At 40.7% G+C, this 26,887-nt stretch overlaps 1 protein-coding gene across 1 annotated transcript; it reads right to left on the minus strand.

The window, feature by feature from the left end:
* Positions 1-18,206: 18,206 nt before the first annotated feature.
* Positions 18,207-26,444, minus strand: ARHGAP36 (Rho GTPase activating protein 36). Its single transcript, XM_057718516.1, has 11 exons — positions 26,192-26,444; positions 24,877-24,942; positions 24,107-24,342; positions 23,674-23,866; positions 23,399-23,454; positions 23,015-23,165; positions 22,432-22,580; positions 22,075-22,251; positions 21,738-21,835; positions 21,495-21,601; positions 18,207-19,404 (listed from the first exon to the last, which is right to left on the minus strand). The coding sequence occupies exons 1-11, from the start codon at positions 26,442-26,444 to the stop codon at positions 19,247-19,249; spliced, it is 1,644 nt and encodes a 547-aa protein (XP_057574499.1). The 3' UTR covers positions 18,207-19,246.
* Between the last annotated feature and the right edge of the window lie 443 nt (positions 26,445-26,887).

Below are 26,887 nucleotides of genomic sequence, written 5' to 3' on the forward strand. Positions count from 1 at the left end.
ACAATTAGGCAAGAAAATGAAATTAAATGCATCCAGATAGGAAAGCAAGAAGTAAAGTTATCTCTATTTTAGATAACATATTATATGTATAACAGAAAGTTTTAAGTAATCCACATGCACAAAAAATCTATTAAAGCTAATAAATGAGTTCAGCCAGTTCACAAGAGAAAAGATGAATATAGAAATATCAATTGTATTTCTATACACTAGAACCATCTGAAATTGAAATTAAGAATTTATTTCCATCTACAATAGTGCCAAAAGGAAAAAAAATACATAGGAATAAATTTGAACGAAAGAAATGCAAGACTTGTGCATTGTAAACTAGAAAATATTGCTGAAAGAAATTGAAAGTCTAAATAGATGGAAATATGTTCCACATTCATGACTAGGAAGACATAATGTTCTTAACATCTATATACAGATTCAACACCATCCCCACCAAAATTCCAACAGTCTGATTTTCAGGATTCTACAATCTCATCATAAAATTTGAATGGAAATGCAAGCCAAAACAATCTTGACAAAGTAGAACTAAGTTGGACAACTCACAATTCCCATTTTCAAAACATACTATAAAACTACAATACTCAAAAGAGTGTGGTTCTTGTATAAAGATAGGTGTATTGATCAATAGGATAAAATTGAGAGTCCAGAAATAAACTCTACATCTGGTCAATTGATTTTGACAAGGATACCAAGATGAGATAATGGACATAGAATATTCTCTTCAACATATTCTGTTCAGACAACCAAATATCCACATGCAAAAGAATGATGTTAGACCCCTACTTCATGTCATACATAAACATTAACTCAAAATAGATCATATACATAAACATAAGAGTTAAGACTATAAAACTCTTAGAAAAAAATGTAGGAGTAAACATGATTTTCATGTTAGCAGATGGTTTATTTAATATGAAACTAAAGCACAAATGACAAAAGATAAAACATAAATTAGACAAACAAAATTAAAAACTTTTATACTGTGAAGTATATAATCAAAGAAATGAAAAGACAGGCCAAAGGATGGGAGAAAATACTTAAAATTATATTTTTGATAGAAGACTTATCTCCAGTATTTGTAAAGAATACTGAAATCCCAATATTTAAAACATAAAATAATATAAAAATAAACTTTAAATATACATTTCTTTAAAGAAAATACACAAATGGCAAGTAAACACACAAAAAGATGCCCAAAATCATAAATTATTAAGGAAGTGCAAGCCAAAAGCACAGCAAGATATCATTTCACACCTACCAAGATGGTTATAATAAAAAAAAAAGACCAGAAGTAGCAAGCATTGGCAAAGCTATAAAGAAACTGGAACCCTCATACATTGCTTATGGGATGGGAAAATGACGCGGCTACTTTGGAAAACACTGTGACATTTCCTCAAAGTGTTAGCATAAGGTTTCTATTTGACCCAAAATGTCCTCTCCTAAGTATCTACCCAAGAGAAATAAAACACATGTCCACACAAAAACTTGTACAATAATGTTCATAGTTGCATTATTCATAGCAGTCAAAAGTGGAAACAACACAAATGCCTATCAGCTAGCTAATGAGGGGATAAATAAAATGTAGTATGTCCATAATATAGACTATTTCTTGCCAGTAAAAACACTGAATCTACTATTTACATATAAAACAACATGAGTCAGCCTTGAAACCATTTTGTGAAGTAAAAAAATCTAGTGACCAAAGACCACATATTGTAAGATTTCCTTTATAGAAAATGTCTAGAATAGGTAAATTTATAGAGACAGAATTTAGATTACTGATTGCCTAGGGCTGGGGGCAAAAGAGAAGTGGGGAGTGACTGCAAATGTGTATTGCTTTTTTTTAATGGGGGAGGTAAATGTTCTAAAATTAGGTAGTGGTGTTGGTCTCACAACTTTGTTAAAATAGTAAACCATTGAATGCATCCACTAAACAACTTTAAACAGGTATATTTTATGGCACATGAAACATACCTCGATAAAGCTGTTTTTAAAAATTAAAGAAAGTAAAGAAATCTGGAATGGGTATATTAATATCAGACATGTAAGCTTGAAAACAAGCAATACTAACAGGGATTAAAAAGGGCCATTACAGAGCTTCCTAGGTGGCACAGTGGTTAAGAATCTGCCTGCCAATGCAGGGGACATGGGTTCGATCCCTGCTTCAGGAAGACCCCACATGCTGCAGAGCAACTAAGCCCATGCACCACAACTATTGAGCCTGTGCTTTAGAGCCCGTGAGCCACAACTATTGAGCCCATGTGCTGTAACTGCTGAAGCCCACGTTGCCTAGAGCCTGTGCTCCACAACAAGAGAAGCCACGGCAATGAGGAGCCCATGCACCACAATAAAAGAGTAGCCCCTGCTCACTGCAGCTAGAGAAAGGTTGTGTGCAGCAACAAAGACCCAACAGCCAATAAATAAATTAATTAATTTAAAAAAGGGCCATTACATAATTATGAAGGGGTCAATTCACCAAGTAAACAGCAATTCTAAATGTGTATACACCTAACAACAGAGCTTTAAAATAGAGGAAGCAAATATAGAACTTACAAAGAAATAAACAAATCCACATTTGTAATTGGAGATTTCAACATTCCTTCTACAGTAATTGATAGATCAAGTACAGAGAAATAAATATGTATATAAATTACTTGAGTGATAATATTAATCAATTTGTCTTAATTGATATATAGAAAATACATCATGCAACAACAGTAGAATGAACATTTGCCAAGATTTAACATATTTCTGGGTCATAAAACAAACTTCAAAAAATTTAAGGAATTTGAGTCAGACAAAGGAAGTTCTAAGACTATACGGATTTAAATTATAAATAAGTAATGGAAAGATGTCTAGAAACTCCCTAAATAGTGTGAAATTAGTACATACTTAAAATTTTTCTTTTGAACAGAAAGAAATAACAGAGACCAAATTTACCATTCTACCTGAGAGACTTAAGAAACTGTCAGAATATTTGAAATAATAGTTCTCAAGTCACTGGAAACCATACAACAAAGGATAGTTATCCAAGAAAGATGGGAAACAAATGAGATGAGCTTGACAATTGCTACAGTTTTAAGCCAATTTTATGAAAGATAAAAATCATATGATCATCTCAATAGATGTATAAAAAGTATTTGACAAAGTTTAACATCCCTTCACAATAAAAATCCTCAACAAATCGGGTATCAAAGGAAAATACCTCAACATAATAAAGGCCATATAAGACAAACCCACAGTTAACAACATACTCAATGGTAAAAGTTTGAAAGCTTTTCCTCTAAGATCAGGAACAAGACCAGGGTGTCCCCTCTCACCATTCTTATTCAACATAGTACTGGAAGTCCTAGCTAGAGCAATCAGGCAAGACCAAGGAATACAGTCATCCAAACCAGGAAAAAAAAAAGTAAAATTGTCTTTATTTGCAGATGATATTATCTTATATATAGAAAATCCTAAAGACTCTACCAAAAAAACTGTTGGAACTAATCAACGAATTCAGTAAAGTTGCAGGATATAAAATCAACATATGGAAATCAGTTGTGATTCTATATGCTAACAATAAAATAACTGAAAAAGAAACTTAAAAAACAATCTCATTCACAGCAGCACCAAAAACAATAAAATATTTAGGAATAAATTTAACCAAGGAAGTGAAAAATCTGTACACTGAAAACTACAAAACTTTGGTGAAAGAAATTGAAGACACAAACAAATGGAAAGGTATCCTGTGTTTGTAAATTGCAAGAATTAACATTGCTAAAATGTCCATACTACCTAAAGCCATCTATAGATTCACAGCAATTTTAATCAAAATTCCAATGGCATTTTTCACAGGAATAGAAAAAAAACAATTCTAGAATTTTTGTGGAACCACAAAAGACCCTAAATAGCCAAAACAATTTTGAAAAAAAAAAACAAAACAAAAACAAAAACAAAAAAACAAAAAGGAACAAAGCTGGAAGCATCACACTTCTTGATTTCACACTATATTACAAAGCTATAGTAATCAAAATAGTATAGTACTGACATAAAAATAGGTGTGTAGACCAATGGAACAGAATAGAGAGCCCCAAAATAAGCCCCTGCATATATGGTCAACCAATATTTGATGAGAAAGCCAAACATAGAGTTGACTCTTGAACAACATGGGGATTAGGGGCACCAACCCCCACACAGTCAAAAATCTGTATGTAACTTTACAGTTGGCCCTCTCTATCCATTGTTCCGAATCTAAGGATTAAACCAAGCACCAACTGTGTAGTACTATAGTATGAATTTATTGAAAAATTCCTAATATAAGTGGACCCACACAGTTCAAACCCATGTTGTTCAAGGGTCAACTGTACTCAATCAGGGAAGGATAGTCTCTTCAAAAAATAGTATTGGGAAAACTGGATAAACACAAGCAAAAGAATAAAATTGGATAACTATCTTATGGCACTCACAAAAACTTACTCAAAATGGATTAAAAACAAATGTAAAACCCAAAACTGTAAAACTACTAGAAGAAAACAACATAGAGGGAAATCTACTCAACATTGGTTTTGGCAACATTTTTTTAGATATAACAGCAAAAGTAAACAAGTTGGACTAAAGCAAACCAAAAAGCTTTTGTACAGCAATGAAAACAATCAGCAAAATGAAAATGCAACCTACCGAATAGGAGAAAATATTTGCAAACCACATATCTGATAAGGTGTTAATATCAAAAATATATAAGACTCATACAACTGAATAGCAAAAAGCAAATAGTCTTATTTAAGAATGGGCTGAGGGCTTTAAAAGACTTTTTTTTCCCAAAGAAGACATAGAAATGGTCAACAAACACATTAAAATGTGCTCAGTGTCACTAATCATCAGGGAAATGCAAATCAAAACCACAATGATGTATTACCTCACATACCTTTTAGAATGGCAGTTCTCAAAAAGATAAGTGATAACAAATGCTGGCAAAGATGTGGAGAATAAGGAACTCTGTGCACTGCTGGTAGAAATATAAGTTGGTATAACCACTACAGAATGCAGAATGGAGGTTGCTCATAAAATTAAAAATAGAACCACCATATGACCCTGGGTACATGTCCAAAGTAAATGAAAGCAGGGTATCAAAGAGATATCTGCAGTCCCATGTTTTATACAGCATTATTCACAATAGCCAAAACACAGATACAACCTAAGTGTCCATCAATGGATAAATCAATAAATAAAATGAGATCTATATCTATATCTAAATCTATATCTATCTATCTAGTTGGATAGGTAGATACAGATATAGAAATATAATTTAGCTATTAAAAAAAGAAGCATATTCTGCCATTTGCAACAACATAGATGTACCTTGAAGGCATCATGCTAAGTGAAATGTCAGACAGAGAAAGACAAATACTGTATGATCTCACTTTATATGTAGACCCTAAAAACAACAAATTCATAGAAAGAGTAGAATGAATGATGGCTGGGTTGCCAGTAGCTGAGGGGTGGGAAAAAAGGAAGTATTGGTCAAAGGGTACAAACTTTCAGTTACAAGATGAATAACTTCCAGAGATATAATGTATAGCATGGTGACTGTAGTTAGTAATATTATATTTTATACTTGAAAGTTGCTAGGAGAGTAGAGCTCTAATGTTCTCACTACCATCACCATAACAAAAAAAAATGTTAATTATGTGAGGTAACTTATGTGTTAACTAGCCTTGTTGTGGTAAATATTTTAAGAAATAGACATATAGCAAATCATCATGTTGTATACCTTCAAGTTACACAATGTTATATGTCAATTACACCTCAATAAAGCTGGGGGGAAAGTAGGGAGCTGACACTCCCCAATTTAAAGATTTATTATACATCTACAATAATCAAGAAAGATGGTACCAACATAAAAATAGATCCATCAAACAGAGAGAAAATGCAGAAATATACACAAAATGAATGGTCAACCAATTTTTGACAAAGTTATAAAGGCAATTAAATGGAGAAATTATAGTCTTTTAAATAAATGGTACTAGAAATGTGCATGTATGTACTGAAGAAAAAAATGAAATTCAATCCACACCTCACACTGTATATAGATTCAACTCCAAATAAATTGTAGACAGAAATAGAAAAACTAAATTCTTAAAAGTTTGTTTCTTAATATGATGTATTACATTGATTAGCATTACTAGTTTTTAGAGAAATGAAAATCAAAACCACAATGAGAAATGATTCACACCACTAGAAGGACTGCAATAATTCAAAAACTAATGATAATAATTGTTGACAAAAATGTGAAGAAGTTGGAAATCTCATGCATTGCTGGCAGGAACGTAAAATGATAGTCACTTTAAAAAAAACTGTTTGACAGTTTCCAAAAATGTTTAAAAATGGAGTTACCATATGACCCAGCAATTCCACTCCTAGGTACATACCTAAGAGAAATGAAAACGTATCTCCACACAAAAATTTGTACATGAATTTCATAAAAACATTATTCATAATAAGAAAAGTGGAAACTACCCTTTTGGCTTTCAACTGATGATTGGATAAATAAAACTATAAAACTTCTTGGAAAAAAACATAACAGAAAACATGTAAGTGAGGCAAATGAAGGGCCTAGGGTGCAAAATTTAAGAATGTCCTTGCTCTCGGGGATTTGCACAAACTTGAGAGATACTCCTTAAATTTTGCACCCTAGACCAATCATGTCCTTGGTCTGGTACAGACTTTGAGAGAGTGTTTTAGTGAGCATGGGATAAGCAACGATTTCTTAGAAATGACACCAAAAGTAAGATCCGAAACATTTTTAACATGGTCAACTGAGCTTCATTAAAATTAAAAACTTCTGGTCGGAAAAGGTGGCGGCAAAGTAGAGGGACGTGGAATGCATCCCTCTCCACAGATACATTGGGAATGCACCAAAAGACCCAATAAATCCCATAGAGAACCAACTGAACACCAGCAGACAACCTCAGACACCAGAAAGGACCACAAGGATCCTGACATAACTGGTAGGGAGGCATCTACATCGGCTCAAAGAGGGTGAAGCTGCTGAGCTGTGGCAGATGGGAAGGAGTGAGAAATACACGGAGGCTCTGCACCACAGCTCAGTGTTCCTGGACTGAGACGTTGATTCACAGCTGAACTGAGGGTCCAGGAGTGGGAGCGTGGGAACTGGAGAGCTGGTTCAGGGTGAGAAAAATTGTTGCCAGTAAGGTGACGGACTGAGAGGATAGGCGGGAAGAGGTCTGTGGAGAGGAGTGCCTGCCCCTGAGAGCTGCCCAGCCATGATGGCAGCTGGATGCTGCAGGCTCATGGGCAGGGGGGAGGAGCTTCGGGCATAGCCTCTCTCTCTCTTTTGGAGCCTGCAGTGGGCAGTGGAGGGACCCCTGTGGGCGACCTAAGGCACTCAGGGATAACAGGGACCCTCAGGCCCTTGGGCGGGGCTAGCTTAAAACCCCTTGGAATGCTGGCAGTAGGGAGGCTACTGAGAACAAAGAAGCCCAGAGAGAGGCCCAACTCTGAGACATTCTGTTTACACCTGACCCACTGGTGCCCCTCTGCAACAGGCACCTCCAAGCCCGACTGAAACGACAGAGTGCCACTGCTCACTCACTCCCAGGGAAAGGAGCCACTATTGTACCCTCTCCCTCCCCACACACCAATGCTTACAGATGAACCATAAAGGAAGCTCTGCTGGTCACAGAATAATACAAAAAACCCTAGGCGAGTAGAAGGACATTTACAGCTGAGACTCTAAGGAAACAAATATTAGTATCAATTCTATTGAACTGGTCCATTCTGGATTGAGTTGTGGTTTTGTTTTGTTTTGTTTTTTTTAATTATGATTTTAGTCCTAAGTCCAAGTTTTATAACATATTTTTTATTCTATTTTTTATTCTATTTTTATTTTGTTACCTTTTTATATACTTCTATTTCTAGCTAAGGTTTTGGTAGTACAGACTATATATCTCTCCTACCTTCCTTTCATCTTTATCCTTTATACATTTCTATTCCCTTCTTTTTATTTACATATTTCCAGGCACACTACGATCTTCTGTTCCCCTGTCTTCCATCCATTTTTAGTTTATTTTAACTTAACATATAAGCAACACTATCAATCTGCTCAGACTCCTTGCTCTATTCTCCAGATGAAACACTGCCTTGGTATTTAATATTAGGTTTTTGTCTTTATTTTAGTTCTTAGTACAATTGTCTAATTTCATTCTGAGAATCTCCATTCTGTCTGGTGGTACTCTAGCTCATTTTTATATTTGATCCTAGCTTACAAAATCTCCCTGGATTAGTGTTTGTAAGTGTAAGGTGTTATTTGTTTGTTTGTTTCTTTTTGCTTTTGTTTCTGTTTTGTTCTGTTTTGGTTTTCAATTTCTGTTGGGTTTCTCTTTGAATATCTGATAGCATACTGGGGTTCTTCTGTCAGGTCTTTCCAGAGGCTTATGTCCTAATGGATTCAGTAATTGTGTGTCTCATACATGTATGTGTTTCCTAGACATAGTATTTGTTTAACCCAACACTCGGACATTAGTCTGGGGCTTGGACAGTGTTCTTTAAATCCCTTTATTGTTGGGACAAGCAACCTCTGAAGTCTGGACTATCATGAGGAAACAAAGAAACACCATGCAGGCAAAGGAGCAGGAAAAAACTCACAAGAAAAAATAAATGAAGAGGAAATAGGAAAAATGCCTGAAAAAGAATTCAGAGTAACAATAGTAAAAATTATACAAAATCTCCATAACAAAATAGAGAAAGTACAAGAAACAGTTCATAAGAACTCAGAAGAAATAAAGAAAAAAAAACAGCAATGGATAACAAAATAACTGAAATTAAAAATACTCTAGATGGTATAACCAGCAGAATGACTGAGGCAGAAGGACAAAAAAGTGAGTTGGAAGATAGAATGGGGGAAATAACTGCCACACAGCAGGAAAAAGAAAAAAGAATAAAAAGAATGGAAGACAGTCTCAGAGACGTCAGTGAAAACATTAAGCATACCAACATTCAAATCATAGGCATCCAAGAAGAAAAAGAAAAAAAGAAAGGGTCTGAGAAAATATTTGAAGAGGTTATAGTGGAAAACTTCCCCAACATGGGAAAGGAAATAATTAACCAAGTCCAAGAAGCACAGAGAGTCCCATACAGAATAAACCCAAGGAGAAATACACCAAGGCACATATTAATCAAACTAACGACAATTAAACACAAAGAAAAAATATTAAAAGCAGCAAGAGAAAAGCAACAAATAACATATAAGGGAAAACGCATAAGGATAACAGCTGACTTTTCTACAGAAACTCTGCAGGCCAGAAGGGAATGGCAGGATATACTGAAAGTCCTGAAAGAGAAAAACCTACAGCCAAGAATACTCTACCCAGCAAGAATCTCATTCAGATTTGAGGGAGAAATCAAAAGCTTTCCAGACAAGCAAAAGTTCAGAGAATTCAGCACCACCAAACCAGCCTTACAACAACTGCTAAAGGAACTTCTCTAAGAAAAGAAAAACACTTACAAATACAAACCCAAAACAATTAAGAAAATGGTAAACAGAGCACACATGTCAATAATCACCTTAAATGTAAATGGATTAAATGCTCCAACCAAAAGACACAGATTGGCTGAATGGATACAAAAACAAGACCCTTCTATATGCTGCCTACAAGAAACCCACTTCAGACCAAGGGACACATATAGACTGAAAGTAAAGGGATGGAAAAAGATATTCCATGCAAATGGAAGTCAAAAGAAAGCTGGAGTAGCAACACTCATATCAGACAAATTAGACTTTAAAGTAAAGACTATTACAAGAGACAAGGAAGGACACTATATAATGATCAAGGGACCCATCCAAGAAGAATATATCACAATGGTAAATATCTATGCACCCAACATAGGAGCACCTCAATAAATAAGGCAAATGCTAAGATCCCTAAAAGGGGACATCGACAGTAACACAATAATAGTGGGAGACTTGAACACCCCAATTATATCAATGGACAGATCATCCAAACAGAAAATAAATAAAGACACACAAGTTTTAAATGACACTTTAGACCATCTCGACTGAATTGATATTTATAGGACATTCCATCCAAAAATGACAGAATACACTTTCTTCTCAAGTGCACATGGAACATTTTCCAGGATCGATCACATCTTGGGTCACAAATCAAACCTTGGCAAATTCAAGAAAATTGAAATCATATCAAGCATCTTCTCAGACCACAATGCCATGAGACTAGGTATCAATTACAGGAAAAAAAACTGCAAAAAATAAACACATGGAGGCTAAACAATTCACTATTAAACAACCAAGAAATCATTAAAGAAATCAAAGAGGAAATCAAAAAATATCTAGAAACAAACGACAATGAAAACACAACAACCCAAAACCTACGGGACGCATCAAAATCAGCTCTAAAAGGGAAGTTTATAGCAATACAGTCCTACCTTAAGAAAAAATAAAATTATCGAATAAACAACCTAACCTTACACCTAAATCAATTAGAAAAAGAAGAACAAGGAAACCGCAAAGTGAGCAGAAGGAAGGAAATCATAAAGATCAGAGCAGAAATAAACGAAAAAGAAAGGAAGGAAGCAATAACAAAAACTAATAAAACTAAAAGCTAGTTCTTTGAGAAGATTAACAAAATTGATAAACCATTAGCCAGACTCATCAAGAAAAAAGGGAGAAGATGCAAATCAACAGAATTAGAAATGAAAAAGAAGTAACAACGGACACCACAGAAATGCAAAAGATCATGAGAGACTACTACAAGCAACTATATGCCAATAAATTGGATAACCTGGAAGAAATGGATACATTCTTAGAAAAATACAATCTTCCAAGACTGAACCAGGAAGAAATAGAAACTATGAACAGACCCATGACAAGTATGGAAATTGAGGCAGTGAATAAAAATCTCACAACAAACAAAAACCCAAGTCCAGATGGATTCAAGGGTGAATTCTATCAAACATTTAGAGAAGAGTTAACACCTATCCTTCTCAAACTCTTCCAAAATATTGCAGAAGGAGGAACACTCCCAAACTCATTCAACGAGGCCAGCATCACCCTGATACCAAAACCAGGCAAAGATGTCACAAAAAAGAACATTACAGGCCAATATCACTGATGAATATAGATGCAAAAATCCTCAACAAAATACTAGATAACAGAATCCAACAGCACACTAAAAAAATCATACACCATGATCAAGTGGGGTTTATCCCTGGGATGCAAGGATTCTTCAATATACGCAAATCAATCAACGTGATACATCATATTAGCAAATTGAAGGATAAAAACCATATGATCATCTCAATAGATGCAGAAAAAGCTTTTGACAAAGTTCAACATCCATTTATGATAAAAGCTCTCCAGAAAATGGGCATAGAAGGAAATTACCTCAACATAATAAAAGCCATATATGAGAAACCAAAAGCCAACATCATTCTCAATGGGGAAAAACTGAAAGAATTCCCTCTAAGAACAGGAACAAGACAAGGGTGTCCACTCTCACCATTATTATTCAACATAGTTTTGGAAGTGTTAGCCACAGCAATCAGAGAAGAAAAAGAAATAAAAGGAATCCAAATTGGAAAAGAAGTAAAATTGTCACTCTTTGCAGATGACATGATATTATATATAGAAAACCCTAAAGACTCTACCAGAAAACTGCTAGCACTAATTGATGAGTTTAGTAAAGCAGCAGGATACAAAATTAATGCACAGAAATCTCTTGCATTCCTATACACTAACAACAAAAGAGCAGAGAGAGAAATTAAGGAAACTCTCCCATTTACCATTGCAACAAAAAGAATAAAATACCTAGGAATAAACCTGCCTAAGGAGGCAAAAGATCTGTATGCAGAAAACTTTCAGACACTGATGAAAGAAATCAAAGACGACAGAAACAGATGGAGGGGCATACCATGTTCCTGGTTTGGAAGAATCAACATAGTGAAAATGAGTGTACTACCCAAAGCAATTTACAGATTCAATGCAATCCCTATAAAATCACCAATGTTATTTTTCACAGAACTAGAGCAAGGAATCTTAAGATTTGTATGGAATTGCAAAAGACCCCGAACAGCCAAAGCAATCTTGAGAAGGAAAAATGGAGTTGGTGGAATCAGGCTTCCTGACTTCAAACTATACTACAAGGCCAAAGTGATCAAGACAGTATGGTACTGACACAAAAATAGAAAGGAAGATCAATGGAATAGAATAGAGAACTCAGAGGTAAGCCCAAACACATATGGGCACCTTATCTTTGACAAAGGAGACAAGAATATACAATGGAAAAAAGACAGCCTCTTCAATAAGTGGTGCTGGGAAAATTGGACAGCAACATGTCAAAGAATGAAATTAGAACACTTCTTAACACCATACACAAATATAAACTCCAAATGGATTAAAGACCTACACGTAAGGCCAGACACTATAAAACTCCTAGAGGAAAACATAGGCAGAACACTCTATAGCATCCATCAAAGCAAGATCCTTTTTGACCCACCTCCTAGAATCATGGAAATAAAATCAAAAATAAACAGATGGGACCTAATGAAACTTAAAAGCTGTTGCACATCAAAAGAAACCATAAACAAGACAAGAAGACAAGCCTCAGAATGGGAAAAAATACTTGCCAACGAAAAAACGGACAAAGGATTAACCTCCAAAATATACAAGCAGCTCATGAAGCTTCATACCAAAAAAGCAAATAACACAATCCACACATGGGCAGAAGACCTAAAGAGATATTTCTCCAAAGAAGACATCCAGATGGCCAACAAACACATGAAAAGATGCTCAACATCACTCATCATCAGAGAAATGCAAGTCAAAGCCACAATGAGGTATTACCTCACACCAATCAGAATGGCCAACATCACCAAATCTGGAAACAACAAATGTTGGAGAGGGTGTGGAGAAAAGGGAACTCTCCTGCACTGTTGGTGGGAATGTAAGTTGGTACAGCCACTATGGAAAACAATTTGGAGGTTCCTTAAAAATCTAAAAATGGTACTACCAAATGATCCAGTAATCCCACTCCTGGGCATACACCCAGAGAAAACCATAATCCCCAAAGAAACATGTACCATAATGTTTATTGCAGCACTATTTACAATAGCCAGGACATGGAAGCAACCGAAATGCCCATCAACAAATGAATGGATACAGAAGATGTGGCATATATATACAATGGAATATTCCTCAGCTATAAAAAGGGATGAGATGGAGCTATATGTAATGAGGTGGATAGACCTAGAGTCTGTCATACAGAGTGAAGTAGGTTAGAAAGAGAAAGACAAATATTGTATGCTAACTCATATATACGGAATCTAAAGATGGTACTGATGAACTCAGGAACAAGACAAGAATAAGGACGCAGATGCAGAGAATGGACTGGAGATCTCGAGGTTTGGGGGGCGGGGGGTGAAGGGGAAGCTGAGACGAAGTGAGAGAGTAGCATAGACATATATATACTACCAACTGTAAAATAGATAGCCAGTGGGAAGTTGCTGTATAACAAAGGGAGTTCAGCTCGATGATGGATGATGCCTTGGAGGACTGGGACGGGGAGTTTGGAAGGGAGTCGAGGGAGGGAGGGGATACGGGGATATGTGTATAAATGCAGCTGATTGACCTTGGTGTACCTCAAAAACTGGTACAAGCATGTAAAGCAATTATATTCCAAAAAAAAATTAAAAAATTAAAAATTAAAAACTTCTGCTCTTCAGAAGATTCCATTAAGAAAATGAAAAACAAGTCACAGACTGGAAAAAATATTATCCAAAACACATTAAAAAAAACTTTCAACAGAATCAAAAATCTGTTAAAAGTAGACAGAACATATATGACCAAAGATTGGGTGAAAAATATGAAAGTGCTTAACATCATTATTTGTAAATATCAACAGGTAAATATGGATTAAATATGGCATATCCATAGTAATAATGAAATATTATTGACATTAAAAAAGAATGAAGTTCTGATACATGCTGTGACATGGTTGAATCTTGAAAATATTATGGTACATGAAAGAAGCCAGTCACAAAAGATTACATATTGTGTGATTCCACTTATATAAAATGTCCAAAATAGGGAAGTCTGTAAAGATAGAAAGTAGTTTGGTGGTTGCCTGAACTTGGGGATAGGGAAGATAGAGACTGAGTGCTAATTGGTACATGGTTACTTTTTGGAGTGATGAAAATATTATTAAATTAGATTATGGCAATGGTTGCAAAACTCTGTGAATACACTAACAATATTGTACACTCTAAATTATAGATTGGAGGGACTTCCCTGGTGGCTCAGTTATTAAGAATCCACCTGCCAATTCAGGGGACACGGGCTCAATTTCTGGTCCAAGAAGATCCTACATGCCGCGAATCAACCAAATCCATGCACCACAACTATTGAGCCTGCGCTCTAGAACCCATGAGCCACAACTACTGAGCCCGCATGCTGCAATTCTGATGCCAGTGCACCTAGATCCCGTGCTTTGCAACAAGAGAAGCCACCACAATGAGCCTGTGCACCTCAGTGAAGAGTAGCCCCGCTCACCACAACTAGAGAAAGCCCACACACAGCAGTGAAGATCCAACACAGACTAAATGAACAAATAAATAAATAAATTATAGATTGGAAGTTATGGAAACTCTGGAAACTGAATAAAGTGGAAGTTATGCAAATTATGGTAACTGAATAAAGTTTTTAAGAATAACCAGGAGACTTCTGCTCAGGACAAGATCACATAGTCCTTTTTCTCCCAATCTCCTCCCTACCAAGTACAACTATAAGCCCTGGAAATAACTTTAGAGAAAACCAAAGGAGAATTCTAAAAGATACAAGAGGATGGTTTAGGACCCTAGGACCAGAGAAACAGCAAAGTACAAAGACGTCTTATTACCTCTAACCAAAGAGAAAAAGGTGACACAGGTTTGCCGTTTCCTCAACATGAGCTTAGCCTTAGAAACAGAAGATGGCCCAGATAGGCTCATTTTTTTCTGCATCAAATGAAAGTCCCACGTATAACAGGTGAGCCAGGCAGCACTACAGATCAGTAACAGAAAGATGGCAGCAAAATCTTGAAACGCTTAAAAAGTAAACTAACCTTCTAAATAATCCTTTGGTCAATGAGAAGGTCTCAAAGGAAATTTTTAAAATATATTGAACTGAATGAAAATGCAACACGTCAAAACTTGTGATACACTGTTAAAGCACTTAACATTAGAAAAGAGAAAATCAATAATCTAGGTTCCTACCCAAAAAAAACTAGAATAAAAAGAGGAAAATAAACAAGCATAAAGCAGAAGAGAGGATGTATTGGGGATGAGTTAGAGTGAAAGGGGCTGTTATTTGAGAAGAATGATATAGAAATGGAATATGAATGGGAGGAGAATTAGAGGACATGACCTGGGGTGTGCAAGAGGATTGCTGAGTGGCCTGAGAGCCCAGCTGAGGTTGGAAATTCTATTAGATGAACCAATATTTAGAGGGATACTACTTTCTCTCACAGTGGTCATTATGAGACTGGAGAAATCAGATGCTTGGAGGGACACAGCCTGAAAGTAAATAGTGCAGTCATGGTATTTCGAGGGCAAAGGGATGAAGATATAGGCAGTTCTAAATTAATATGCCCTGAGATCCTGCCTGGATAAGGAAAGAAGTGAAGAGAAAAGAAAAGGCTTGTTGAGGCACCGGACATCTCAACAAGACCAAATAGCAGATGTTCGTAGGTTTGAGTCACAATGGGTTACTGGAGTTGAGTCTTTTAGAAGTGAAGTCATGCCCAGTGATGCCCAGTGGCTGCAGGGGGTTGAAACACTAAGAAGCTAAAGGATGAAAGGCTAGGGTGTGTGGGATGGGTCTTCCACATAGGTATTGTTGAGATCGCCTAGGATAAGGACGGGACTTGGAGTGTCAAGGAAGCCTGTTGAGCTGGCCCTTAGAGTATGGGGAAGAGTGAGGATAATACCCATATCTACTCACCACTCTTAGCCCCAACTCCTTGGTTGGCAGTCAGCACTAGGGAGGAATGCAGGGGAAGCAATAAGATCAGGAGAAAACCTGGTTTCAGGGAAGGCCAGGAAGTAAAGGGAAAGCTTTGAATCAACCTACTTGCCTTCTTGTAATCTGGTTTATTTGTTAACTTTCAAGCTGAGTGGAAAAAGCACAGGTGAACACTTCCAAGGACATATTGTACTATTTTGGCTCCATAAAGTCCTGGAATGGCAGTCAGAAGGCCTGTCTGGATCTTAATCCAGATCTCTGACCTCAAGTAAGTCCTTTCCAAATATGAGCCTTAGTGTGACCATTCATATAATAGAGAGTTGGAATGAATGAGCTCTATATTTTCTGCTGGGTTTAATATCTGTGGGTCCTAGATACAACTGCTAGGGTCTGCCTGAGATACCACAGTTATTGTCTAATAGCTTGTTTGAAGAAAGGACCTATGAGGAAGGAACCTGAAGCTTGCTTGTTAAAAGTACAAATCCAAACCAAAAAACAAAAACTGACTGCAGATATCACAGTGCATTTTTGTGTCAGAGGAAGAATCCTAAAATTTTAGGATAAGCCAGCATAATCTAGTGGTTAAAGTTTTGAAGACTGGCTGTTTTCCATTAGCTGAATGTGTAATTTGGACAGGTTATTTGACCTCTCTGTATCTCGTTCTATTCAAGAAGAAAATGAGGATGACAGTAACATGTATCTCATAGAGTTACTGTAAATATTAAATAAAATGATGCATGTAAAGCTTTAAACACATTCTGAAGAATTCAATATGCATGAAGTATCATTATAATTATTATTGTAGAATAATCATTGTTATAGGAGGGACCCAACATTACATTTCTCCTGTCTGTAAAACTCTACAGAAGGAAATATCCTAAAGCAAAGTGTGCAAAAATAAATAATACATACTACTCCACTTTCTGGAAGCCTGTCCCCGACTTGCGAAATTTCCAAGCATATCATAAAGTCTTAAACTTTGAAGAAAGTTTGGCAGTCCCATCAATCAAGCAGAAGCATGTTCTTCTCTTACCCTTGGAAATAATATGTCTCCAGGTGTTTCTAGGTTTTCATTTTTGACAAATCCAGGGGGAATTTCTCAGTTGAGAACATCTAGTGACCTCTCCCCTTATTCCCCTCTTTTCTCCTTTTAGAGGGCCTCCTCATAAGCTTTATTCTTTTCCCCTGCTTCTCCTTCGTCCCTTCTACATTCTCTTTATTCAGTTACAGCTCCTCCCGCTTTCTTCCATTTTACTCTCCTTTACCGCACACCACACCCCTTTATTCCACCTCACCTTCTTATTCCATTTCCCTCTACATCTCTATTCTCCATCACCCCCTCTTCTTTATCCTCCATCACCTTATTTTATTCCACCTCACTCCTTTATTTCAATTTTCTCCATCCCCTTATTCCACATCACCCTTCCCCTTTATTCCCCAACACCCTCTCCTTTGTCCCACCTAACTCCCTCTTTAACCCATTCTTCTCCATCCCTTTATCCCATGTCACCCCTCCCCTCTATGCTTCATCACCCCTCTCCTTTATCCCACAGCACCCTACTTTATCCCACTTCACCGCCTTTTATTCAACTTCACCTCCCTTTATTCCATTTTTCTCCATTCCTTTATCCCACGTCACCCTTGCCCTCTACACTTCATCACCCCTCTCCTTTATCCCATAGCACTCCCCTTTATTCCACCTCACCCCCTTTATTCCATTTCTCTCCATCCCATTATCTCACTTCACCCCTCCTCTCTATTCTTCATCACCCCCTCTTCTTTATCCCACTTCATCCCCCTTATCCCACCTCACCCTTTATTCTATTTCTCTCCATCTCTTTATCCCATGTCACTCTCCCCTCTACTCGTCATCACCCCACTCCTTTATCCCACATCACCCCCTTTATCCCACTTCACCCCCCTTTATTCCACCTCACCTTTTTATTTCATTTCTCTCCATCCCCTTATTCCACATGACACCTTCCTCTTTATTCCACTCACTCCATCCCTTTATACCATGTCACCCCTCCCCCTTATTCCACATCACCCTCTTCTCTTTTCTTCCTCTTCCTCACCTCTCTTTCCCCTTCAGCTCCAGCCAGAGCTTCCCAACTCACCAACAAAATTTCAAATCAAAAAAAAAAAAAAAAAAAAAAAACAGCAACCCATGAATATGCTGCTGTCACAATACAGATGTTTATTAATGATTAAATGCCAGAGAAGTTTTAACAATCACAAATCTTCGAGCTCTGCGGTTGTTACCCATTATGTAATCAATTTCTATCCCTCAATACAATACATTCTTCATTCTATGGACCTTAGCAGTTGTTACCCCTCAATAACAGCTATAATTTTGGATGTCATACATAACCCATATCTGTGTGTTACCAGAGCATGTCCCGCAAATTTGTACCATCCTGCATAGGGGAACTACAGAGAAGATATTTAAGAACATTTGTAATCAGGTGACTTTTACTACTTGGAACTATGTGTTTATACCTAACTAGCTGTTTTGCTGACAACGGGATGTGCCTGCCAGCTGTCTGTAAAACAGATCTAGGTAATAAAATCAAATTTTTCCTCTAACTTTTGACCCCAGAAAAGCTAGTTGAGTTTCTCAGGATTTGGGGAGTGGCTGTTTAATGAGCCATTGGTCTAAATAATTTGAAAAAAATTATCCTGAGGCAGTGTAGTGGCTTCAGGGACACGGCTATGAGTTGGTGTGACATGGTTTAGCATTAATTGTCAGCTGTCAGTATGCTGACCTAACGTCCTAGCATGCCTCTTGAGGGCCTTTCCAGTTGAGCTCTTAGGAGGAGGGTAGGAAAGTCAGGAAAGCATGCAATCCCCTTTGGGGGAGGGAAAGCACCTCAGGATTTGTGAACTTCTCTAGGACAGGTGTTTACCACAAATGTCACATCAATTAAAGGAACGGCTGTAGTAAGGGAAAGCCAGGATCAGGGATAAAAGAGAGAGGCAAGGTAGCACCAGGGCGCCTGAGCATGACACAGAAACATCTCTGCTTTTACCAGCTGAAGGGACCAAGCATCCCCAATAAAGGGGCTGGCAGTATGTTTGGAATTCTCAGCCTGACCCGAGCATCAGGTGGAACTCCTTCTTACTCTCAGATCTTTACCTTCAAGAGTCTTAATGTTTCCTGTGACATCCCAGGTCTACCCCCACCCTTTTCCCCTGTCCGGCACCATATAGGAGGAAAAACATCTAAGGAAAGAAGTAGCCGATGCCAGTTTTGGCCTCCTTCTCCCGGGGCACACGGAGCAATGGGCGGTCTTGCTCCGGAATGGGAGGGTTACCCGCTCCTTCCTCATCGTCATGGGAACGGGCAGTGCCGGGAGGCACAGCTGGCTCCTCAGAGGAACCTGGAAAATAGTAACAATGTTAACTCCTGATGTTTCTAGACTTCATACTTTGCACAGCACCCAAAGGACTAAGACCTAATTTTGAGCTTCAAATACAGTATGAGGCAAGAAGTTAGGGCAGAAATGATTATTCCCATTTGACATGTAAGAAAACTGCAGCCTAACAGTAGAATATAGGTCTCTAAATCTAGGCCCACTGTGGAAGCTGGGGGTGGGGGTGGGGGTCAGGACGGTAGGGCCGTGTTAGAGAACAGAAAGAGTGAGACAGATACCCCATGCTTAGAGCAAATGGGCAATACCACCAAGGAAGTAAGGAAGTGGGCGACCTTCTAACAACCACCACCACCCTAAAACCAGCCTTACTAATTTTACCAAGCAAATGAGTAACAAAGCTGGAGCTGGAAGCTTACAGAACTTCATGGAGGGGAGAAAGCAGGTGCTGGTCTTCAGTGACTCTGAGGAGGACTTGTAGCCCATAACTTGGCCAGGCTGAGACTTGTTTTTAAGGAAGGTGGTATCTACAGGAAATGTAACATCTGCATCTTCTTTGCAGAACTGGATGGTCTTTAGATTCTGAACTTCTTTAGAGTCAAGAGCATTAGGCATTGGAACTGTTTCCACATTCATTATTTCTTCTAGATTGACAGCTGGGTCTGGCTGAGGGTCTGGGATTGTATTGAAAATGGAGACATCTTCAGGCTCTGGAGCCACACTGGTTACTTCATTTTCTTCAAAAGTGTTGGCTACGTCTTTCTGAGAATCTGGAATTTCATTGTGAATTTGAGTGTCCTCAGGCTCTGGAACCACACTGAGAACTAAGTCTTCTTCAAGATTGGGGTTTTCTTTGGAGTCTTGGATTTCACTGACATCAGAGGCTTCTTCGTGTCCTGGGATTTCTTCAGCATCTGAGGTTTCTTCGTTGTTTGGGACTCCACTTACATCTGAGGATTCTTCCTGGTTTTGAGTTTCATCAAAATCAGAGACATCTTCAGGGCTCGTTACCACATGGAGAGCTGGGACCTCTTCAGGGTTGGAGTCTTCTTCAGAGCCTGCAATTCCATTGACTTCTGGAGTTTCTTCATAATCTGGAAATTCTTCAGTATCTGAGGTTTCTTCACTATTTGGGACTCCATCAAGCACTGGAACCTCTTCAAGATTGGGGTCTTCTTCAGAGTCTGAGAGTCCATTAACCTCTGGGGATTCTTCATGATTTGGGATTTCATGACCACCAGGGGCTTCTTCAGGGCTTGGGACCACATGTAGAGCTGGGACTTCATCAAAATCGAGGTCTTCATCAGAGTCTGAAATCCCATTGACCTCTGGGGCTTCTTCGTGGTCTGGAACTCCTTCAGCATTTGAAGCTTCATCATTTGGGATTTCATCAAGGGCTGGGACCTCTTCAAGATTGAGGCCTTCTTCAGAATCTGGGTTTTCATCATTATCTGAGTCATCTGCATGGTCTGGGATTTCATCAGTGTCGGGGGCTTCTTCATTGCCTGGGATTTCTTCAGTATCTGAGGCTTCTTCATTGTTTGGGATTACATCAAGATAGGGAACTTCCATGAGGTCAAAGTTTGGGTAGTCTTCAAAATCTGGTCCTTCTTCAAGGTCATGGTTTGGGTTTTCTCCAGGGTTTGGGATTTCTTGAAAATCTGGGGCTACTTCAGGGTCTGGAACCATATCAAAATATGGTATTTCTTCAAAGTCTGGGATTTCAATGAGTTCTGGAATTTCATCATCAGGGTCTAGAATGTCCTCAAGGTGAGGAAGGTCATCAAAATTCAGGGTATCATCATCATCATCATCATCTTCATCAAGCTCTGGAATGCCTTCAAGATGTGGTCCTTGAATCTCAAGGTCATTTGGAATCTCGAGAGCTTGGACTTCACCAAAGTCTACTCCTTGATTGAGATATTCATATACTAGTTCTTCATTGACTGACACATCTTCCTCAGAGGACTCATCTTCCTCAAGGGGCTCATCTTCAGCAAAGACCTGGCCTTCAGGAAGGGCCTGACCTTCACCAAGGGACTGACCTTCAGCAAGGGCCTGACCTTCAGCAAGGGTCTGACCACCAGCAGGGAACTGACCTTCATCAAAGGGCTTGCTTTGGCCAAGGACAGCAGCCCGGGCTTCAGCAGAGTTTTCCACTGGATCAGAAAGTAAAGCATCCTCTTCCATCTTTATCCGTGCACTCCTGAAGGGGAATGAATTTGAAAAAACAAGTCAGTTTGTACACTTGGGTTGACTAACATAAAGGTGGCCTGGGGTTCGAAGCCCCCATAGGAGATTCTCCTTCAGGCGAAGCATGAACAAACCAAGAAAACACTCACTGGATCTTCCTCAAATTCCTACGTCTGATAAAATCAAGGGCTTCAGGACTGGATTTCCACACACGCTTAGCAACCTGCCTCTGAATATGGGGAGGCACCTGAGGGTAAAATTAGCAAAGTTAGCCTTTATTACCCAACACTTTAAAAACCTATACTCATTTCTATCAGGTACCCAGAACTGAAGGCACCATACCCAGCTAATATAAGAAGGATTCCTAGACTGTGAGATTTGTGGCTGCCTGCTTTGGATACCCTCAGGGATATATGTAGAACTCTTCCTTGCCTTGTAAACAGGTGAGAGAGCTGTGAAATAAGTGTGTCCAAAGCTTCCCCCTACCTGGAAGAGGACATCCCAGTTATCAATCATGGCACGGACCACATTGACAGAAGCTACATAGTGGTCAATCCCCAGTCTTGTTTTCCTGCACTCCCTCTTGGCAGATGTCCCCCTCTTCAAGAGAGCAGATCCAAACACCAAAGCCAAATTGGTAGAAGTCATACGATTGCCTGAAACCTAGGTAAAGGAAAGCAGAAAGTGATCAACTCTGAAATAGTAATGGAAGTTACACAAATAGAAATGTCCTCATTTGTTCTTGTTTCCCTCTCCCTCTGTCTCTCTGTCTCTGTCTGTCTCTCATATACTGCCACAGGTCCCCTGCTATAAATCTCACTACTCTTTCCCAGAGCATTTTACCAACTGTCCATCAGTGCCAATGGAGTCCTCGCAGTTCTCAGTGATCTTATGCAGGGCCTTCAGCAGACGCTCCAGGGTGTCACTGTGGCAAGGTGGCATCAGGTAAACCAGCAATTGCAGGGCAGAAAGCTGATCCTGTGGCTTCAGAGCTAGAGGAAGGAAAACAGGGACTGGCTTCAGGGGCTAGTCTTGGCAGCAGCCTGATACAAAGAAAGATGTGATTCTGGTTGAAAATTGCTGAAGGCTGTGGAGGAAGTACCTAGGCATGTTTTCTTTGCTCATTCCCATGGCATTGGAGCTCAGGACCCCTAAAGCAAGAAGTGCTCTCATCAAAATCGGACCCCCCCCCCACCACAGAACCTAGGTTCTTCTTTGCCCTGAGAGGGTACACACAGCTTCAAGAAGCTCTAGAGAGATTTCCAAACAACAGACTTGTAGTGGAATCTAGAGAGGTGTTTTCATCTTCTGGTGTTCATTTTGCCTTAGTTCCCTGAGGTTTTGCAGCCTGAGCTCTGTCCCCAGAACCCCACATCCTCTGTACTATTTCCTTTCCTTGCCCAACAAGGGACAGCAGAAGACTCACTTGCTGTCAGGAGGAAGGACATGTACAGATCATCTGGCAGCAGAGAGTCCTTCATGTCACGGAAAAACTCCTTGAGGAGTGCAGCCACATCATGCACATTCTGAGAGTCATCCAGCACCACATCCAGACCTTGATCAAATTCTTCACGGAGCTAGATAGAATACATTTGGTGACTGCTCTGCCCACCACAGGCTCCCTCCTGGCCACTCCTTCAATAAGTCTCAGGCTTCAGTGGAGGTGGCTATATGGTGTGCCTAGGGGGCTAGAAAGAAGACCATGCTCCCCTCACGGAGCATGACATTCTTTTCAGGTCTGTGGGGGAGCCCCCACCCCCACCTGCCTTTTCTCACTGAAGGAACAAAAGTGTAAACATAGCTGATTTACCTCACTCACTCTCTGCTCAGAATATTCCAGGGTGAAAATCCCCACTGTGCTTAAGCCTGAAAGAAAAGACCAGGGGATGCTAAGTATCTCTGTTCATACGCCTGCCCCCAGCATTTCCCGTTCCCTCCCCCACTGCATCCCAACCCCAACTGGTGACAGGGGAATGTTTCAAGCCCTTCATCCCTTGACCTCTTTCTTCTCCCCATTTCTAGAACACCATTCTTTCTCTTGAACTGCCTCCTACCTTGATTTAACCATCATTCTTGGCCCCTTACCATGTTTCTCAATGAAGCTGCAGCAAGCCTCAACAATCTGGGGGATTTGCTTAGCAATCGGATTGAGGCTCATTTTCCTTTTGGATCCCAGAAGCCGTTGGCCAATTGGAAAGGAAATCTTGGAAAGTTGCAGGGTTTGCAACAGCAGGGCCCCATCCTCCAGTTCAGCCAGACTATCGACAGAGACTGCACCCTGTGAAGAAATCCAGACTATGTTAAAATGGGGGAGCAGGACGGTCACTTCGGACCTTCCTGAAGATTGTGTCACATTCACAACAGGAGCCATTCTCTCTGTAGCAAGCCAATTACACCCCTCCAACACGTTCTGTTCACTTTCCCTTCCCTCTGAGGACACAGGCCTTGACCCTCCAGCCGCACATCCCTGGACACTTCTGGAAGGACCGCTGCCTGAAACCTGGAGGGTTTAACTCACTCGACGCCCACGGCGAGTAAACTCCCGGGGCAAAGAAGGCTCATCCCTTCTGCGACTGAAAAAGCGCCTGATGCGGCCAAACAGCCTTTGCACCACGTTTCCCCGACGACGGCCCGCAGCCTGACCAGTGGCTTCTTCAATCTGCATCGCGGCTCTCAGTTCAAGTTGCTTACGGCGGGTAAGTTCGTTCACCAGCACCTCTTCCAGACGAACGCCAAACGTCTTGAGTGATACCGCTGGGGAGTCAGGGAGAGAAAGAATGAGAAACGTCAACGCTCTGCAGGGCTTAAATCAGGAGGAACTGCAGGGGCTGTAGCACTCCTCTAAGCAACCGCCCCCAGCCAATCCCACCCCGCCAGACCCGCAGCGCCCCTCCCTGGGGAGCAAGCCAAAGAGACCCTGGCGTGGTCTGGCTGAACAACTCAACTCCACTCACCTCCCCGACGGGGTCCCTGCCTTAAGTCCTGCTAGGGGGTGACCACCTTGAAACAATGAGGGCAACTTCTTCTGGGCGATCTGGCTGGGGTAAATTCAATGGGAAGGCTTAGGCAGATCTAATGGGACCACCCAGCACGCCTTACAGCTAATGTGCCATTTCCTGAAATCACACCCTGCGAGGTTTCTGAAAGCGGGGGGCGGGGGGGGGGAGGCGAATGAGTCCCCCCAGGGGCAGTGGGCACCGCCCAGTATCCAGTAGCCAGGGACCAGTACAGGAGGGGTGCAGCACTCTATTTCTTTGCTAAGGAAAGTACAGTATGAGAGACCCTCACCCCTCTCTTGTCCTCTCAGAATCAGAAACCACTTCTCCAAGGTGTTTGGACGATCAATAGGTAGAGCTACAGGAAAAGAAAAAGAAAATACACGCACTCTCATACAAATAGGATTTGATAAGTGACTAAAACATCGCAGTGCATTGATCCGCAGGGATGAGGCGGGAGGGAGGGACAAACAGCTCTGTCCAGCCGCCTAAAAGTGTTTTGCTTTCACTCAGCCTCAGTTTCCCCGTTTGAAAACGGGACCAATCCTATCTACCACATAAGAGACTCCAAGAATTTAACCAAACCAGATATAAGGCGCTGTGTGCGCAGCGCTCATCTTGCTACGCACCAGCAGTAGCTCAACACAATGCTTAAAACGTAAATTCCGGGGCTCCAAGGCCGCGGGACAGCGCAACAGGCGAGGGGAGGGGCTCTGCCTGCGGCGCCTAGGCAAGTAGGGGTCGTTAAGTTACTGCGGGGGCGCTCGCTCCCTGGATGTCGTGGGCTCCCCGCGCTGCAGCGGCGGGAGAAGCGGCGACACCCGCTGTCCTCGCACTCCGACCCCAGCAGAGGCGGCTGCCCGTGGGGTCTCCTAGCCCTTTGCTGCGCTCCTTTTAGGCTGCGCCTGCGGCACGCGCGCCTGGTGAACCTGCCACCCCCTGCACTTTCTATCACTGCGGCGGCGCCCCTCGGCTCGCTTGACCCCCCTCCCACCTCCCCTCAGCCGCCTAATCTGCGCCCGCACCGCGGAGACCACTGCCGCGCTCGACCCCAGTCCTGCGCTGGGTCCTGCTCGTTCCCCTGCAGCCAGCAGGGGTGGGCAGCGTTCCCAGAGCACCTCCCGCCGCCGCTCCCAGCACCCGCACCCGCCCTCTCGGTACTCGCCCGGATTGGCGCGTCTCTCTCTCACTGTCTCGCTATCTCCCTCTAACTCTTCGTCTCTCAACCGCGCTGTCTCTGTCTGTCCCAGTCCTCTCTGACTGTCCCTCTGAGCCTCCACCTCGTTCCGACTCGCTCTAGCACTATACCTGGTGCGTCTGTCTCTTCACCTGTCCTCTGTCCACCTGTCTGTTCCTGATATCTGCCTGTCTCACTGCCCCTCAAGCCCCCAGGCTTCGACCCAACTCAACTAATCTTTGCCTCTTCCCAATTCACCAAACACCCTTCAACTCCCGCTCCCTCAGTTCTCCAGGATCCAGGAGAACCGGCCAGGTCCAAGACCAGAGGAGAGTCCTTCCACCCTCCTGGACCCCCAGTTCGTCCCATCTCGCCCCGGGGGTCCACTCGACCCGAAGGCGAGGATGCCACATCCCGGGATACTGCTCACCTCTTTCAGGTTTGAATTCAGAGAGGAAATGCCTGGCCACGAGTTCGTGGTAAGCAGTCTCTTGCAGCTTCAGACGCTCCAGCTCGGAGAGGCTGTGTATTGAGATCATCTTGGTCCTGCGGTCCCGGTTGTGTCCTGGGGCTCCTCCTAGGACGTTCACTAAAAAAATGAAGGCGGACAACAACAGCAAAGGGGGCATGATTCTGGGGCACAGTGTCCTTGCTGCCTTCAGAAAAGGAATGCAGCCACCCATTCTGGAATTGGATGATTATCAGGACTGCATCATCCAATTGTCACTGGACCTGGTGGAGGGAACTATGGGGGGGGGGGGAGGGTGGTAAAGGGGGAGGGAAAACTGGGAGGCGGCTTCACCCTCAAGAAGAGCTGCCTCTGGCTACCTATTAAAAAAAAACAAAATCCAGCTTAAAAAAATCCAGCCCTGAACCGACAGTCCAGAAAAGAGAAAACCTAATTAGGCAAAAGAAAAAAAAAAAAAAGAAAGAAAAAAAAAAAAAAGAAAAGAAAGAAAAGATTTTTTTAAAAAAAAACCTTACAATTTTAAAATGCACATTAAGATAAGAATAAGGTAATGTTTTTCCATTAATTATTTAGAACATTGATGGAGTTTATTTTTTAATAATAATGCTTGATGCTGTTCAGTTTGGGTGAAATGGGCATATTCATCTAGGTTAGGAG

This window comes from Hippopotamus amphibius, chromosome X, assembly GCF_030028045.1.
Source record: "Hippopotamus amphibius kiboko isolate mHipAmp2 chromosome X, mHipAmp2.hap2, whole genome shotgun sequence".
In the NCBI taxonomy this organism is placed as follows: Eukaryota; Metazoa; Chordata; class Mammalia; order Artiodactyla; family Hippopotamidae; genus Hippopotamus; species Hippopotamus amphibius.